The sequence below is a fragment of the Salmo salar genome, chromosome 24 (assembly GCF_965601325.2).
Source record: "Salmo salar chromosome 24, fSalSal1, whole genome shotgun sequence".
Classification (NCBI taxonomy): Eukaryota; Metazoa; Chordata; class Actinopteri; order Salmoniformes; family Salmonidae; genus Salmo; species Salmo salar.
In genome coordinates, this window is record NC_138314.1 from 15,695,539 (window position 1) to 15,713,470 (window position 17,932).

At 42.3% G+C, this 17,932-nt stretch overlaps 1 protein-coding gene across 2 annotated transcripts; it reads right to left on the reverse strand.

Moving 5' to 3' along the window:
- Positions 1-3,308: 3,308 nt before the first annotated feature.
- On the reverse strand, positions 3,309-17,294 carry LOC106585056 (non-selective voltage-gated ion channel VDAC2). Of its 2 annotated transcripts, XM_014170812.3 has the most exons (10): positions 17,197-17,294; positions 11,471-11,586; positions 9,831-9,902; positions 9,216-9,265; positions 5,206-5,358; positions 4,736-4,788; positions 4,291-4,518; positions 3,972-4,122; positions 3,792-3,849; positions 3,309-3,619 (listed from the first exon to the last, which is right to left on the reverse strand). In XM_014170812.3, exons 2-10 carry the CDS (start codon positions 11,580-11,582, stop codon positions 3,528-3,530), a joined length of 969 nt encoding a protein of 322 aa, XP_014026287.1. In that variant the 5' UTR covers positions 11,583-11,586; positions 17,197-17,294; the 3' UTR covers positions 3,309-3,527. The 2 variants fall into 2 exon arrangements, with proteins under 2 accessions (XP_014026287.1, XP_014026289.1); XM_014170814.3 differs by lacking the exon at positions 11,471-11,586 and having other exon boundaries at positions 17,197-17,293.
- Between the last annotated feature and the right edge of the window lie 638 nt (positions 17,295-17,932).

The following is a 17,932-nucleotide window of genomic DNA, read 5'->3' on the forward strand; positions in this document are numbered from 1 at the left end:
TGGAGTAATCCAGTAGATTTGAATGGGGAAAATGTATTTACTGAACCAGGTGACATAGCTGTATTTAAACCAGTGGCCTGGTCAGATCCAAACTGTCCTCTTGACTAAGGTCCTGGTGGTACTGGTCCTTAAAGGGGTCAAGTCTGGTCTGAACTCTGGTGATGATTCCTAATCTTTCAAATATTTTATTTTATGCTTGCCACAAAATATTTTCTGACCAAAGTTTTAGCTGTAGCTTTTATATTCTTTCCGAATTAATACTTTCCAAATTCACTTTACATAACTAAGGCTGATGCAGGATATCCTCTGAGTTTTTGTGTATACTGTATATTTTTTTATTGATGTTTCAATATATTTTGCAGTATAATATTTGGTTGTTTGATTTTGTTGTATTTTACTGTAGTCTTATTATTGTTAAGTGTAAGTATGTGTATCTGGTTGAATTGAACTTCAACCACCAAGGAACTATCTGCTTGATAGATATTGTAACAAACTGTAAAGGTGTCCGCGTACATAGGTTCGGTTAGCTACTAGCAGAATTCAGCTAGGCGAAGTGAACATCTGTGCTCGCATACTCCCTTAAAACCTCTTACATCTAGACGTTCCGCTAGCGGAACACTGCTCCAATATCCAATGATTGGGCGTGGCACAAAATACAAACTCCTCGAAAATCCGAAAACGTCTATTTTTCAAACATATGACTATTTTACACCATTTTAAAGACAAGACATTAGCATGTGACGTTCAGAACTAGCATTCCCACCGAACACTTCCGGTGAATTTACTAAATTACTCACGATAAACGTTCACAAAAAACATAACAATTATTTTAAGAATTATAGATACAGAACTCCTTTATGCAATCGCATTGTCCGATTTTAAAATAGCTTTTCGGTGAAAGCACATTTTGCAATATTCTGAGTAGATAGCCCGGCCATCACAGGCTAGCTATTTTGACACCCACTAAGTTTGGTACTCACCAAACTCAGATTTACTATAAGAAAAATTTGATTACCTTTGCTGTTCTTCGTCAGAATGCACTCCCAGGACTTCTACTTCAACAACAAATGTTGGTTTGGTTCCAAATAATCCATAGTTATATCCAAATAGCGGCGTTTTGTTCGTGCGTTCAAGACACTATCCGAAGGGTAACGAAGGGTGACGCGCGGATGCGTATCGTGACAAAAAAATTCAAAATATTCCATTACCGTACTTCGAAGCATGTCAAACGCTGTTTAAAATCAATTTTTACGCAATTTTTCTCGTAAAATAGCGATAATATTCCGACCGGGAGTCGTTGTTTTCGTTCAAAGACTGAAAATCCAAAATGGACTCTTCACGTGCATGCGCGCACCCGTCTCATTGTTCTCAGATCGACCACTATCCAAATGCGCTACTGTTTTTCAGGCAGGGGCTGCAAAGTCATCATTCAACGTTCTGGCGCCTTCTGAGAGCCTATGGGAGCCTTAGAAAGTGTCACGTTACAGCAGAGATCCTCTGTTTTGGATAGAGATGACAAAGAAGGCCAAGAAATGGTCAGACAGGGTACTTCCTGTACAGAATCTTCTCAGGTTTTGGCCTGCCATTTGAGTTCTGTTATACTCACAGACACCATTCAAACATTTTTAGAAACTTTGGAGTGTTTTCTATCCAAAGCTACTAATTATATGCATATTCTAGTTTCTGGGCAGGAGTAATAACCAGATTAAATCGGGTATGTTTTTTATCCGGCCGTGAAAATACTGCCCCCTATCCATAACAAGTTAAAATACCTTTGCTTAAAAAACGAGAAAAAAGCAGCAATATTACATTTTAGTCATTTAGCAGACGCTCTTATCCAGAGCGACTTACAGTAGTGAATGCATACATTTCATTTCATGCATTTATTATTTATTTATTTTGTACCGTTTGACGCCGTAGCCAGTACACTTTGTCAAACTTAGTCCAAATTAATCTAAGATAACCTCGGTTTTGCCGAGGTCTTACATCTAACCAAGATGTTTGGTGCAGTATTTCTCAAGTGACAAAATGTGGATGAAAACAAGGACACAAAGATTTTGAAATTCTTCTTTATTCCATGAATTCCAGTTTGAGGTTTCAACTATTGACAACATTCCCTCTCCCAAGCACAGCAGACACAAAATTGCATGATAGTGGTAGAGTTCAGAAAATAAAATACAAAAAAAATGTAATTACAAAGAGGTAAGGAAGATATCCACCATGTCTGTATGCCTTCTCAAAACTCTGAACCAAAATAAGAGAATTCAAATGGAGAAATGTATGGGGTATTAGTTCGGCAATCAGAGATACTTACACACAGAGAGTTGAAATGGTCAAAACAAAGGTAACAAGAGACATTGAGAAAACAGTGGGACATTAGGCAGAACCAGAACCATGTATTTAGTAGGCCACGGCGGTTTCTGCATTATGATGCATTTACATGACACTTAAACATTCTATGGCAGCCAGGTTAGCTTCCTTAACATTACATGGGGAATAATTAAACAATGCTATGTAACAGAATGTTGGCCTAACTTTCTAAATGTATGGCTCTGGGCAGAACATTCAGCCATTGTTACATTGCTTTATGTTCTGGAATGGGAATACAAGTCAGTCAACAAATCTTACTGTCAAGGTGGAATCTTCAAGTTCTCTGTACTACAGATATTTTCCCTGATTTGGAAACCGAAAATCAAACGGTCTCATTTTCAAGTTCTTGGCCGCCCATTTTATTGCAGTATGCTCGTGTCAATGTGTCCCTGTTAATGTATCACTGAAAGTGGACATCCATCCACAAACAGGTCTGTAAAAGGTCTGGGACAACAGAACATCATGACATTTAAAAAATAAGTTATTCCTTGAAAACAACTCCCCTCTGGCTTTGATCGAATCAATAGAATGTACCACAAATACACAAACAAAAGTATACTGTCAATCTAATTTATTTTGTCACAAGTCAAAAGTAGATTAAATACATGATCTCAGGCAAAGTGAAATTATACCACACAATCAAACCCTACTAAAAAGGTGCACGCACAGAAAAGAGGATATGTCTGCTTATGGGGAGGAAGTGGAACAAAAGGTTGACTTCAGACTTGTCTGTTTCAAACACCCTATTCTGCATACAGTACACCACTTTTGATCAGAGCCCTATGTGAATTAGTAAACTCCTGGTGAATAGAGTGTTATTTGAGACTTGCTCGCTGGCTGCCTGCTCCAGTGCCATGGCATGACAGATGTCCCTTACGTAGTGGTATTGCTAAGATAATACAGAGAGATGGTGAACCTAAAACTAACCAAAAAAACACTTGGTTCTCGACAGTCTGTCCATTTTAATATAGTGCTGGAGGTCTCAGAGGGTGCTAAGGGCTGTAGGGTTAAGGCCAAAAGACGCACTCTCTGTGTGTGTGTGTGTGTGTGTGTGTGTGTGTGTGTGTGTGTGTGTGTGTGTGTGTGTGTGTGTGTGTGTGTTTTGTCAGATTCGGGATCTTTCCCTTCCTTCACCCATCCCCCTCTCCCCTCCATCCTTATGCCTCCAGCTCAAAGCCCATGCCAACCTTGTGGCCGCCTGCGTTGAAGTTCTTCCCATCGATCAGAGCTGAGAGAGTCAGCTTCACTCCTACAGAGAGAGACACCAGTCTTAACACACACAAAGTACAGCTCCTTTCATATATAGAGCATAGACATCACCTCTTCCTTTCTTCTAACCAACTCCTTGTACTAATAGGCAAGGTGTGTAGATATAGACAGATGCAGCTAGTTATCTGGTCTAAAGGTCAGCTTTGAGTTACCTGGCCGGAGGGCCTGTGTGTAGCCGACTCCAATCAGACTGGCGTTGTTGACTTTGGCCTGCAGGGGGAGACAGACAGACACAAAGAGGTGAGACAAGCATGTATTTGGATGGTTGTGTGGTTCTGGTTCTGGCACTATGGACTGGTATGTGGTTCTGTATGTGTGGTTGTGGTACCCACAGACAGGGAAGCGTCCTTGTCCAGCTGGTATTTGGCTCCGATGCCGAAGCGTGTGTTGTTGCTGCCAGCCGTCCAGGCCAGGTTGATGGCTGTTTCCAAGTGGCAGTTCACCTTCTGGTAGATGGAGCCACCGAACTCTGTACCGTCGTTACTGAGAGGACAAAACACCATGGGCTTCATCAGTAGGGTGCTACATAGCTCTTAAATCAACTTCTGGTGGATCATGACAACAACAATTGCGCATGGAGAAAACAACTCTGCGCAAACACAAAGCAACCTCTGCTGGACAGTAGTTAGGGTTAGGTGTAGAGGTACTCACACATTGGTGTGGAGCTGGAAGTCCCCAGCCTTGTATCCCAGGGCAAAGTTGTTCTGGGACAGTCTGGACTTGGCTGTGTCGAAGGCCATCTGGTACCCAGCCAGCCAGCCCTCATAGCCCAGCACGGCAGCAGCGTGGACCGTGGGGCCGGCCATGTCAAAGTCCAGGTCACAGCCCAGGTTGATGAAGTCCCGCTTGTAACCAGTCTTCAGCTTGGCACTCTTCTTACTGCAGACAGAGGGGAAGGGGACAGGAGGAACGTAGAGAGGGTGTCAGGATTGCTGTGACATTATGTTCCCCAATTTGACAACGGATGAAATAAACTGCCCAAGTGACCGTTTTACTGCCTTTACTGGTGCTGTTTATTTCAAAATCCTTAATGTTTGTGTGCACCACTAAGGCATATGGAGGGAGGTAATGATTGACCAGTGAGTGATTAGCTTACCCAGTGTTGGGCACGAACGATGTGTCCAGAGCCAGCTTCAAGCCCTTAGCCAACTACAGAAACACAGGACAGAGAAGGAGATACAGTACATACACAGGAGGTTGGTGACAACTTAATTGGGGAGGACAGGCTCGTGGTTACTCGCTGGAGCGGAATAGGTGGAATGGTATCAAATACATCCAACACACGGTTTTTAGGTGTTTGATGTCATTCCATTTGCGCCGTTCCGGCTATTATTATGAGCCGTCCTCCCGTCAGTAGCCTCCAGTGATTACATATTGGTGAACAGCAGATACAGAACAATGAGAACAATAGGGGTAATAATATTACCGACTAAACTTTGGGTTTAATGATCAGAGTCTATTGGATGCATTTACATACTGGTGTTCAATGAGTTAACATCAAGTGCTGTCCGGAGCTGGTTTGGTGCGGTGTAACCTGATTTTGGGCTAAACTGGTTTCAAACTCACCTGGTCCTCTATGGAGACCTCGGTGGTCAGGGTGTTGTCTGTGTTCCATTTCTGGTTGAAGCTCAGGCCCAGCTCCTTCACCTTATATTTGGTCTCCAGGTTACCTGCGGCCTTCCCTGTGTCTGTGTTACTGGAGCCTGAGGTCGCAAACTCCTGAGAGATGGAAGGAGAGTGGCGGGTGAGGAGGAGGGAAATGAGGGATGGTTAACAGCAGAGAAGTAAGAGAGCACAGCAGAAGAAACTGGAGCAAGGGAGAGAAAATGTAGAAGAGAAGGGGAACTGTTGTTACAGGAGAGGAGGCTGTTAAAGAGAGCTTAGCATAACTCCTCACTGATGAGAGAAAGAGACGGGGATACAGAGATAAAGAGAAATAGACAGGGAAAGAGATAAGTACCCCTACCACATCTCTGCCAAGCAATTCCTCTTAGGTTTGCATGACTGGCTGTAGTCAGCAGCTACCGTTTTGAGTAGTGGTAGATGCTCAAGCCAGTCATCTGGTCACTGGCAGACCAGTAACCTGTAGAACAGTAACCGGGCCAGTTAGACCAGTCTAAATGTCTGTCTGGGGATAGGAGTTAATGTCATTATGGCCTTAGCAGTGCAATGGGAATCGTATCAATCAATCAGCTGGGACACTGCTGCAAGAACAGCTGTAAGGAGGAAAAGCCTTCACACACACACACACACACACCCTTACCATCTGACAATGAAGTCCAGAGAGGAAGCAGAAAAAAGGCAGAGAAAGAGAGAGGCAGATATCGTTAGGTCAGAACCATACAGATATTCACATTCAATCACTTTTCCACTCTTTCAGAAAAGAAGAAGATTCTAATGCACATAATGTGTGTACCAGAGATACCAAAACTGCACCAGCTTGTTTGAACTGTGAATCATAGATATACAACATCTAATTTACAGGAAACGCTTGACTTTTGGGGGAAATGATCAAGTCCAAGTAAAGTGTATTTCATGAAATCTGCTTTGTGATTCAATACAATCGCAGGGAGAGGAAGATTAGTTATTCAAATGGCTGATATAGATATGGGCAGTTCCGTGGAAAGGTCAACATGAGCATGCCCAAATGAAACCACGTTCATAATTATGCTTAGGTTTTTGTTGGAGTTTAGGTTTTATTTGAAAAGTTTAAGAAGGAAATTGCATGAATTTTGACCATTTACAGCAAGTCTCAAAAAAGGCTTTTCAGTCAATCATATTTCATGGCTTTTAGAAAGGGCTCACATAGCTTGTTTTTCCACTCACAGCTGTCCCCCAGATGAGATGTTAATGAAACAATACAGACCAAATTGAAGTGTCTTGAGTTGTGTTTGTGTCTTCTACAGTCTTGTAATGATAGGGGTGTGAATGGCACAGACAATATAACGTCCATAAAGTTAAGGAAATGTTTTTGTAAAACATGCACCTTACATCGGATCACCTTGAAACTTTCTCTGTAAAGAGAACTTTCAAGGTTGTACATGGTCTATAATTGGTTTCTCTCGTTTCATTTTTATGATATCCATAACCTCCATTACGGTGGTGGATGGGATGGATATTGATGTATCATATTTTAGCTTCAGAAGATTGTGTGGTTGTTCTGGGATGTATTCTTCAGACTTTTACTGAAGCAATTGTTGATATCTTGAAAATGACGTGTTCTAGCTAAGATTCTCTTGGAAAATATATGCTGAAATGCATTTCTCATACATGGCAGTACTGTTTATTTGTAATTTTTTAGATAGAACGATAATAAAAAGTGTTTTTCAACAATCTGAATAGTCCTGGAGTGTTTTTTTTCTTCTTCAAATGAAAGCCCCCCAAAATATACAGACTTTATCCAGTGTCCAGAAAGGTGGATTGGCAGTATAGGCACATGTATATAGTCTAATTTGCATATTTCAGAAAAGTTGTAATATAATTTTTTTAATTATATTTAGGTCTACATTTAACTGGTAAAGGTTCATTTTGATATATATAAAGTGAGAGAAGAAAATCAGTACTGGCCTATTCAGGCTACCTGTAATGATGCAATCCTAAAGTACTATGCCTTCTGCTGACCTTTGAAAAACCATCCAAATGACAACAAATGTGTTATGATAGATTTTGATAATGAAATCTTTAAGACCTGAATGTTTATTTCAGACTCTAACATCCATAATGGAGGGTGTAACATCCATAAAAGTCGTTTTCCCTCTCTAAAGTAAGAATGGAAATGACAATATTTTCTAAATGATCTTTTTTTGTGTTCAGCCATGCCTTTCCTTCAAAATGGCGATCCATGTTTTGACCTAATACTTGCAAACTCACAGACGTTTGCTAATATGTTCACCCTTCCCAAAAAGCTTGTCCATTTCATGTAACATCCAGAACTCTTCTTATTTTCTTTGTTTCTCCAACATGCCAATATTTAGAAGTCTGCTGGGGGGCTATACACTCCCCCCAAGGGGTACTATAAACATACACATCAACATTTACATTTTGTTTGTGCATTCTGTGAGACATTAAAGTTGTGATTTTGCCTGCAAATGTAATGTCCATAACTCTGGAATCGACCATATCCAAAATGTGTACAGGCCGAAACAAGATGAAGACAATGACAAAAAAAACTAACATAATCCTGCACACAGTATTGTTGCCCGTAACAACTTTTAAGAGAATATACACAAAGTATTTAGGGAGCAGCAATGCTATGGGCGGTATCCATTTTGTTCTAACGTAGAGGTAGATTGTACTCAGACAGTGATCTGCCAAGCTGACTGGGTTAGACAGCTTGTCAGACTCTCTGGCCCCCCCCCCCCCACACACCACACACACACACACACACACCACAGCCAGCGACAGTGAGTCAGCCATTTTAACTTTCCTGTTCAGCCCTGAGGTTAGAGTCTAGACATGCAGCTTATACTGTAAGGATAGACTACACAAACACACAGACTATTGCATGGGTCACTCTGATCGAGAGTAACCTAAATGTAAATGTTACACATCTGTGATAAATTATTTGAAAAACGTGGTTTATTTAATCCCCAGCACCACAATGTAATGTGAATGTGTGTCTTAGTATTTCTCAAATATTACACATCTGATCAATGAGTGTTGCATGGCAATCCCAGGTAAATATATTTTAGCTTAGAGAGGAGTCTACCCCCAGGTAGCACATTTGGTTCATAGGGAAGTTGTGGGTTTTTGGTTTCCCATTGGTCCTGGGAACAAAGTAATACGTTTTCTGACCGGTAAAACTTTTTTTTAAACATTCTGAAAATAGAAGTGAAAATGTTCTGTGAACGTTCATTTTTAGGTTGCAGGGACGTTCTAAGAATGTTTTACTATGGTTCTCTGAAAGTTTGCCTGGGAGGTTTTATTAACGGATTTATAGGTTATTTTAAGGTAATTAAATAATGTTCTGATAACCTATCATCTTCTGTTCTCTATCCATGGAATTAGTCCACTGCACCACCATGATGGAGCTATCATGACGTTTTTTTTTTTACTCAGACAAAGCTGTTCATTTTTGTCTATTCAAACAGACCCCATTACAAAGGAAACAAGCACTCATTAAGATCAGGTGTGGCCAATTAGTGGATGCAGCCAACACACCTGAACACACTTAAGGTAGAATATAGAAAGTTTTGTTGACACTGAGAACAGAATGTATATGTTTTTAAATAACATTCTTAGAACATTCTTTGAACATTACTAATGTTTTCTTGTGGTTTTTTCTTAATGTTCTGAGAACATGACTTTAAATAGAACCATGAGGAAACCTGCAGAAAATGTTATGCTGAAGTACTGAAATTCCCACCTAAGGTTCTCAGAACGTCATGTGCTAGCTGGGTATCCTGCACCATTCCCAGAAAGTTGTGGGAAGGTTGTATGCAAAATAAACATAGGACAACCACGCTCTCATCAAACTCCAAGAAACATATGGTTTAAGGTATAAAACAGAGGAGGAATTCAATAAATGTGAAAGAGATTGAAAGAGAGAGATAGAAAGAGAGAGAGGTTGTACTTACAACTCCACTCTGGGCCTTGGTCTTTAGGTCCAGTTTCACAATTCCAAAGCCTGGAGGGGAAAAGAGAAAGAGGAGAAGGAAGAGATGGGGAAAAGAAAAGTCATGTTTCTATTCATAAAAAATAGAGGAGCAGCCCCATTTTGATTTGGGATACTTCTCTGTAGCCCTTCGTTATTGGATACATAATTTACATGACGGTTTTCATTGAGGGTCTTCATTGAGGGTCATCCAAGCTTTACAGTTGTGAAACAAGAACATTTGCAGAAAAGTAGATCTAATGGTATGAAACAAAGATGACAAGAGGCACTGTTTGACTCAATATAAATGAGCATGAAACAAGTCTAAAAACACACACACACTGAGTCCCAGCCCCCATCCGCTGACCCCTGGGGTCATAAATAAGGTTAGAGGTCACAGAGTTCTTGATGACCAGCTGAGGTTTATGGTCTCAGAGGGAGAGAGCAAAAGAGAGAGAAAGAAAGAGAGGAGAGAAAGAGAGGAGACATAGGTTGGAGTGATCCTAAGAGCTTACAGACACATGAAATATGTAATTGTGTCCTCCCTTTCTTATTGTGTGTGGTGGTGGGTGGGGGGCTGGGGAATTTACTGGCTTACCATAGCCCTTGCTGAAGATGTCTTTGGCGGCTTTTCCCAGGTCTGAATATGCAGGAGGAACAGCCATGGTGACTGTGGAGAGAGAGAGACAGGTTTGGGGTGTATCTCTGATACCTCAACATCACTTTTCTGAGTCACAGGAGGCAAAATGCTGTACAAATGGAGCACGACCTCCAGCACACAAGCAAAACATCACATTACTTCTATGCAAAATAGGCCCAACACAGTACCTACCTATGACTTCACACAGAACACTGCTGTGTTATGGTGAAGTGGCTTTGAACTGAAGCAAACACACACAGCATCTAGGCCTACACACAGTGTCTATCCATGCGTTCACAGTCACACACAGTCACACACACACACACACACACACACACACACACACACACACACACACACACACACACACACCCACACGCTGCTCTAGAAAGGTTTTCAACAGAAGCAAACACACCCCAACATACACACCACACAGCGTCTATTAACTAGAGGATCTACAGGCCCACTAATGCCTTACCCTTGGTAAGTCCCTCGTACATTCCTTGCCTGTGTCCTAAATAATATCCACACTAGCATACTAGGCTATTCAGTATGAATGGTCAATACATTGCTTCATACTAAAGTCGTATCCAAAGTTTTGTTGAAGCCTTTATTAAGGTGTGTTTTGTAAAGCCAACGTACTGCGAAGTACTGACGGCCTTGCCAGCTACACTGGCCCTGCCTGGTCTGGTCTACTGGGCCTGTGATATATTGCCTGTCGCTCCCCCCTACATCCCCACTTTAGCCCAGCCAATTTGTTTAACTCCATTTATTCCTGGCATCAGTCCATTAGCAGACCGCTACCTAGCATGGTTTAACTTAATGGTATTGACTTGTGTTTTGACCACTGGAAACCACAGGAAACCACATGGCACCATATTAGGGACAGCCTGAATGGGGCCATGGTATGATTAAAATGTGTTGATTTTGGGGTGAACTGTGCCTTTAAAATCTTGCCACTTCTTTTGCCTAAGTCAGCATTGTTCGTAGCTAGCTGCCTGGGAATGAAACGGTTAGCATGAAGTGGAAGAAGATGTATGCCATATAGCAATCACAGTATACGCCACAGCATTCGCTCTACTATGTGCTGTTGAGCGACAGTAAGCCTAAGCCAGAGTTTGGCTGGTCAGCAACTATCACCACTGCACACAACTGCACTACACAAGCTTTTATGATGTCACCAGGGTCCCCTGAGTCTCTGCTAGGATAAATTACCGGGTTGTGCATGAAGGTGACTTTGCCATGGCAGTGTGTCTCTTTATGCTCTTGCTGGTGTCCAGGGGCTGTGTCCCAACCCTCTTACATACCTTCCTACCTTTCAGATTAATGGCTTGTCATATTGAACATATTATGTGACCGGTCAAGTCCTTTCAAATCAGAAGTCATGAAGGAACAGAGGCAAGGACAAGGCGGTCTAAGACTTAGGACAAAGCCTATTCTCTGACATGTGTGTTTGTAATAAGTGCTATACATCTGTATGATAGATTCTGAATCGATTGATCAATCTACCTGTTAGTCGAGGGGACCCTGATAACATCTTTGTCTCCGCACCTCCTTCTCTCCCCCACCTCCCCCACCTCCGTATCTCCCCCACTCACCCTTGTGGCAACATGGCACACAGGGAGCTCCTTTGTTCTGACTGGCCTGTGCTGCTGGACTCTCCCCCTCCTTCCTCACCAGGCTCGCCTTCTCTCCTCCTTTGTCTGACATGACTCTTCGGATGTGGGGAAGGAAGGACAGAAGACTTTGGCATGCAATCTCTCACTGTTCACGACAATGCTGGTGGTGTCTGTACTCTGTAGTTGGTCTGTTTCAGCTTAAATGGACTGGATATCTTTGTGAATTTGTATTGAGTTTTAGGTGCTGCCTTTTGTTGGAAGTGGTTTTGGAAAGGATAGCCGAAGCAGTCTCTTTAAGTTTGCGGTCTCTTTGTTGCATGCCCTATACTGGCGTGGTTATCATCACAGTCCATGTAGCACTGTGACTCTATAGCCACATATGCAATCAAACTGTCCCTTTCCTCTGAGCTCTTCACATTTGGCAGAACACATGATCAATTCCCCATGAGCGCGTCTCCAGGGCAGGGCCTGCAACTATTACTCTAATATTGAAGCAAAGGGTGTGTCCTCAACACTGATAAAGCAGTGCTCTATGGGGCCTCCCGAGTGGCGCAGCGGTCTAAGGCACTGCATCGCAGTGCTTGAGGTGTCACTACAGACCCGGGTTCGATCCCAGGCTGTGCACAATTGGCCCAGCATCGTCCGGGTTAGGGGAAGGTTTGGCCGGTTGGGATGTCCTTGTCCCATCGTGCTCCAGCGACTCCTTGTGGAGGGCCGGGTGCATGCTCGCTGATTTCGGTCTCCAGTTGTATGTTGTTTTCTCCGACACATTGGTGCGGCTGGCTTCCAGACACTCTTACTGACAGTTGTGGCTGCTTCGTGTGATGTATTGTTGTCTCTACCTTCCTGCCCTTTGTGCTGTTGTCTGTGCCCAATAATGTTTGTACAATGTGTTGTGCTGCTACTATGTTGTGCTGCTGCCATGTTGTGTTGCTACCATGCTGTGTTGCTATGCGTTGCTGCCATGCTATGTTGTTGTCTTTGGTCTCTCTTTATGTAGTGTTGTGGCGTCTCTCTTGTCGTGATGTGTGTTTTGTAGCATGCGTCTCCGCAGGAGGCCTTTTGCCTTTTGGTAGGCCGTCATTGTAAAAAAGAATATTCTTAATTGACTTGCCTAGTTAAATAAAGGTTAAATAAATACAATTCCCGGGTTAAGCGAGCAGTGTGTCAAGAAGCAGTGCGTCTTGGCAGGGTGGTGTTTCGGAGGACTCATAGCTGTCGACCTTCGTCTCTCCCGAGTCCGTAACGGGAGTTGCAGCGATGGGACAAGACTGTAACTACCAATTGGATATCACGAAAATTAGGGAGAAAAATGGGTAAAAAGCTATTTAAAATAAAAACAATAACACTGTTCTATGGCCCGTATGACTGACATGTTGGCTGACATGCTTATCACCCAAAGCCATAGGCTCTATAGATGACAAGCACACGCCCATCTATGAGAACATAGTGATCTGGTAACACACACATACAATACTGTGGTACCGAGAGCATCTGGTGATTTGGGGGCACAGCGGTGAGGTGGATGATTTGCTTTCGTGGTGATTACCCTGGTGTCACTGGGAATATAGCACACATGCACAAACACACGCACACACCTCGCACGCATGGGAATTTAGCACACAGGCACAAACACACACACACACACACACACACACACACACACACACACAGACAGACGCACAGACGCACCTTTTGTCCTCTATGCCTGTCTCAGTGCTGTTGTCCATGCTCAAAGGCTTTATGTTAGTCAGCTGACTGATGCAAGGGTGGCATTCTGCAGACTCAGCATGGTGTGGAATCTGTCTTTGTCAATCACCCCCCCCAACCCCACCGACACACACACCCTGCCCCCTTTCTTCCCTCCTTACTCAGTTCCTTCTTCCCAGCTTCCTCACCCTCTCCTCCCCCTTCTCCCTCTCCTTCCCTCTCCTCCTCTCCCCTAACCTCTGTTCTATAAATAACCCAGGTGAACTCGACACCATACCTCATATGGCCACGCCATTTTGAAATGGGTGCTTTACTCCTCTACCTCTTGCAACCCTAACCTCACACACCTCGTCACTCCCACCCAACCCCCACCCCCATAAATCCTCTCTCGACCCCTACTTTCCTCTACCGTGATCCACCCCCACACCCCCATTCCTCACTCCCCACGCACAGTCCCCTCTCTGACAACTTCACTAGCCTGTCCCCCAAACAATGTCAAAAACACATTCACTGAGCTCTAGGGGTCACAACGACATCCATAAATCAGCTACGCACCTGACAGGAAAACAACTGACAACAGATAGGCATAACACATCCAGTGGGATCCTGGGAAATGTAGTTACCAACCAGACAATCATTCACCATAGTAGTCCTTATTTTGTTTGAATGGCATAAAGACTAAGCATCATTGTTGGGGAGATCAGTTAGCTGCAAAAATGATAATGTCAGCCCAAAGACACTGGTTTGGTGATGGAGACCGACTAGGGACAGGCGAGGCTGACGCTTTACTTAAGGGCTGCTTATAAAAGGCGTACAAACCATTATTATATGCTTGTTACTCAGTAGTAAATGTTTTTTAAACCATTATACCTTGGTCTATTTTTAATCCAATGTTTAACAAACGATGTAGGCTGATAATGTTCAGCAATTAATAAAACAGATCTTCTCATGCAGTGTAACCCAGACGGGCCTATGTGGCATGTTGGTAGTGGAATGTGTGAGATTGTCACGTCCTGACCAGTATTTAGGTATTATTTGTATTATATTTGGTCAGGACGTGGCAGAGGTATATTTGTTTTGTATGGTGGGGTTTTTTGTGTGTGGTGTAGAGGGGTGTTTTATTTATGTGTTCCTGGGTTTTGGGTGTATGTTCTGGGTTAGTATGTTCTAGGTTAGTTTTTCTATGTGTAGGTTTGGGTGCTGGACTCTCAATTGGAGGCAGGTGTTTCTAGTTGCCTCTGATTGAGAGTCCTATAAGTAGGAGTGTGTTTGGTTTGTAGTTTGTGGGTAGTTATATTTTGCACTGCTAAGCATTCTGGAGTTAGCCTGTAAAACTGTCATTCGTCGTTCTTGTTTTTCTTGTTTTTTTGTGTACGCTTCATTCTATATAATTAAAAGATGAGCATCCACATTCCTGCTGCGTATTGGTCCTCCATTCAACACGGCAATACTTGTGACAGAGATAAGGTCGGGGAAAGTGACGTTACACCTTGTGAATTTATAGCCTGAATGTACAGTGGTGTATGGGTTAGCTATGGCTACCCATGCACCCATGTCCTTGCCGTTCTGCCGCCATAGGTGAGACCAATGTCCGTGGATGTGTAAATCATGGCCGGTCCGGAATTGCCCCCAAAAAAAGACGTCCAAAAGGTGTCGGCGTTGGTCCGTGCTTACTGAGGTGTAGTCTACAGTGTTGCCTGAAATGTAATTTTATGTGGTAAGCCTACCGTTTGTAACACAAAAAAACGACATCCAGACAGGACCAAAAAAAAGACGTTGGCTCGTGCTTACTGTGGTGTAGCCTACCATGTTGGCCCACAATGAAACTGTATGAATGCCCATCCATGTGGTAGGCCCACCGTTTTTTTAAACAGGCCATTGCATTGGCTTTATTAGTCCTGATTCCTGTGACTAGCCGATTTGGCTATTTAAGCTCTGAATATCAGCTACCCAACTTTATCAGGAGTTATCGCAAGCCTATTTGCAATGTGTTTACACAATGGGAAATGCAGAAATATTACATTTTTTACTACGATCAGCTTATCAAAAATGTACGGACACAAACTTGAAACCACTGATCATGACAATGGGATGAAACTCACTGTTGTAATTGTCCATTCTTCATTGTCCTTTTTACTTTGACCTGTCCTGTTTTTAGGAAATGTTGTTTGTTAACATGACAGCAAATTTTCTATTTGATTGAGCGGCATTTAGGTTAGGCTATTTGATCGGAGAAACCTGCATTTGGTAAAAAGTGTCTGTCTAATTATACTGTCATTAATGTTATGTCCAGCCTTTAGGCTACAGAGAAGGCCACATACTATTTTTACCAAATCCTATATCTGATACATGATTTCTGTTCGATTTTTGTTGTTATTAAGGGAATGTTGGTGGAGCGCTGCAGAGATGTGGCTCTCCAACAGCACCCTGGAGAGGTGTGCTGGGAATGGACACGCAAAGTATTTTGCACCCCTGCCTTTGACAAAGTGGGCACTGCTTATCAAAGGGCGGCATCAGTGCTCACCTAAAAAGCCCATACGCCACTGATTGAGAGAAATTGTAATTGTTTTGGGCAGAATTCTTCTTGTTGTTGGAGGTGCGCCTTGGCCAGTTTAGCTCAGAAAATGCTGCCCTGCTGCCTAATCCTGCCAAATGAGCAGTCTGGCCGTGTGGCATCACATCTTGACCTACTCAACAGTGCATTCCTTCCACCCAACGCCAGGTACTTCAGGACAGCCATGTTTCTATAGGGGTTGATATTCAGCCTGTGTACATGGACCTATATATACAGAAAAAACGACTTAAGTAGTACTTCAAAGTATCTTTTACTTAAGTACTTTACACCACTGCCTAGATTGTGATTAATAGCATTATTTTAACGAGTCTAAACTTGAACCTACTAGAACTATCTATAGGACTTCTCTCATCAGGCGTATTACTAGGCCTAGGCCTACTGCTTCAGACACTACTACCACAAAAATAAGCAAGGTTTGTATCATTCTTTGTTGTCCATAGGCGGCGGCGCAATAGGATTCCAGAACTTCGGAGTGCGACAAAGGTTCAAGAAGAGCAAAACACTTATTGTGCTATCACACAATGTTTTCACGTTCACTTGAAATCCCCAATCTTTTCACTTTTATTCCTGTTGGTGGGCCGACCGTCTACTACACTCATGAATGAACATAGAAGGTCAGGTGGCTCCAAAAATCGAAAGTGGATTATTTATTTGCTGCATGTTACACCAGAACCAGCGTGCGTAAAGACCACCGTGCCAACCCGAAGACAAACCTAACCCTCCTTGTTTCTGCAGCACAAACCATGCTGTTAACGGGCCTTCAACTTTACTAAACATTTTACAAAAACACGGACACTATCATATAGTGTGTAATTTATGGGATTACATATATTTCCCTTTGGAAGAGACAAATGGCTAGACTAGGTCTCCATTGTTCATAGTTCAATGCATTGCTCTGTTTACAAAAACCTATTGCGCTTGAACTATAGATAGTCTCTCGAAATTATTACAAATCACAAAATCTACAATAAAATTGACAATATCTCTTAACCATTTTAATATCCTGCTGAAATTCTGAAACGACATGTAATTGGCACTAAAAGTTAAACACTGTGCGTAATGCGCACTTGTTAGCGATCAAATCTGTATATTTTAGGTTGTATAGCCCATAATAAATGATATAGCTTATAATAAACCTGCATAGTCTAGTGCTATACGAATCTAATTTGTCCAAATAATTCTTAAATATTCCTAAAGTGTTGAGATATCTACTGTTTAGACAGACAGGCCTGTATGTCCTGCAGCCCTACTATGCTGTGGCCTACCACACTGTATTCTCGCTTCCACACTTTACGCGTCTGAGCCATTTAAACAACAATCAAATAAGTGAAATATATTTTCAGTATCAATCCAATAGGCAGGCTTTTCCGTGAGAGCTTTTCACAATAAAATATCCCTGAAGGTGCCATAAATGTCCTACCTTATTTGCGGGGCGTTGAGCGAAGTTTCAGAACGTTCTGTGTCTCGCGCAATAGGACACAGTGAAGGAGAAAGCACAGAGTGGCGGACTGAGCAGGCGCAATCATTCTGACACAAAGGGCGGGGTCATTGTGTAATTGTCATTGAACAGAGAGAGGTAGCCAATAACTGTTTTCGAAAGCTTGTTTATGTTTATGGTTTGCAGTAGCCTTCAGGCTCAGGGCTGGGAAGTAACGGATTACAAAATAATTAAATAAACTGTAATCCATTACTTTACCAGCAAAGATATTGTAATCAGATTACAGGTACTTTTGAAAAGAATAGATGATTACTTCTAGGATTACTTTTAAAGCTGCAATATGTAACTTTTTTGGTGACCAGACCAAATTGAGTTATAGATCGGTCATTCTCATTGAAAGCAAGTCTAACAAACAGTAGATCTACTCTATGTGCACTATTTCTATGCTTCCCGTTCTTAAATTTCATTTTTTTTTGTCTTTTACTTTCGGTTTTGGACACCAACTTCAACCAGCTGAAAATACAATATTTTTGGTTATTGAAAATACATTTCACAGTGGTTTAGATGGTACAATGATTATCTACAGTATACATTGCTAGTTTTATCCCATAAACTGAAATTAGGCTATAACCAGGAAACAGTGGAGTGATTTCTGCATATTGCACCGTTAAACTCGGAAAGGATTTCTTTGACACCTTTCTGTTTTCTCAATGACATT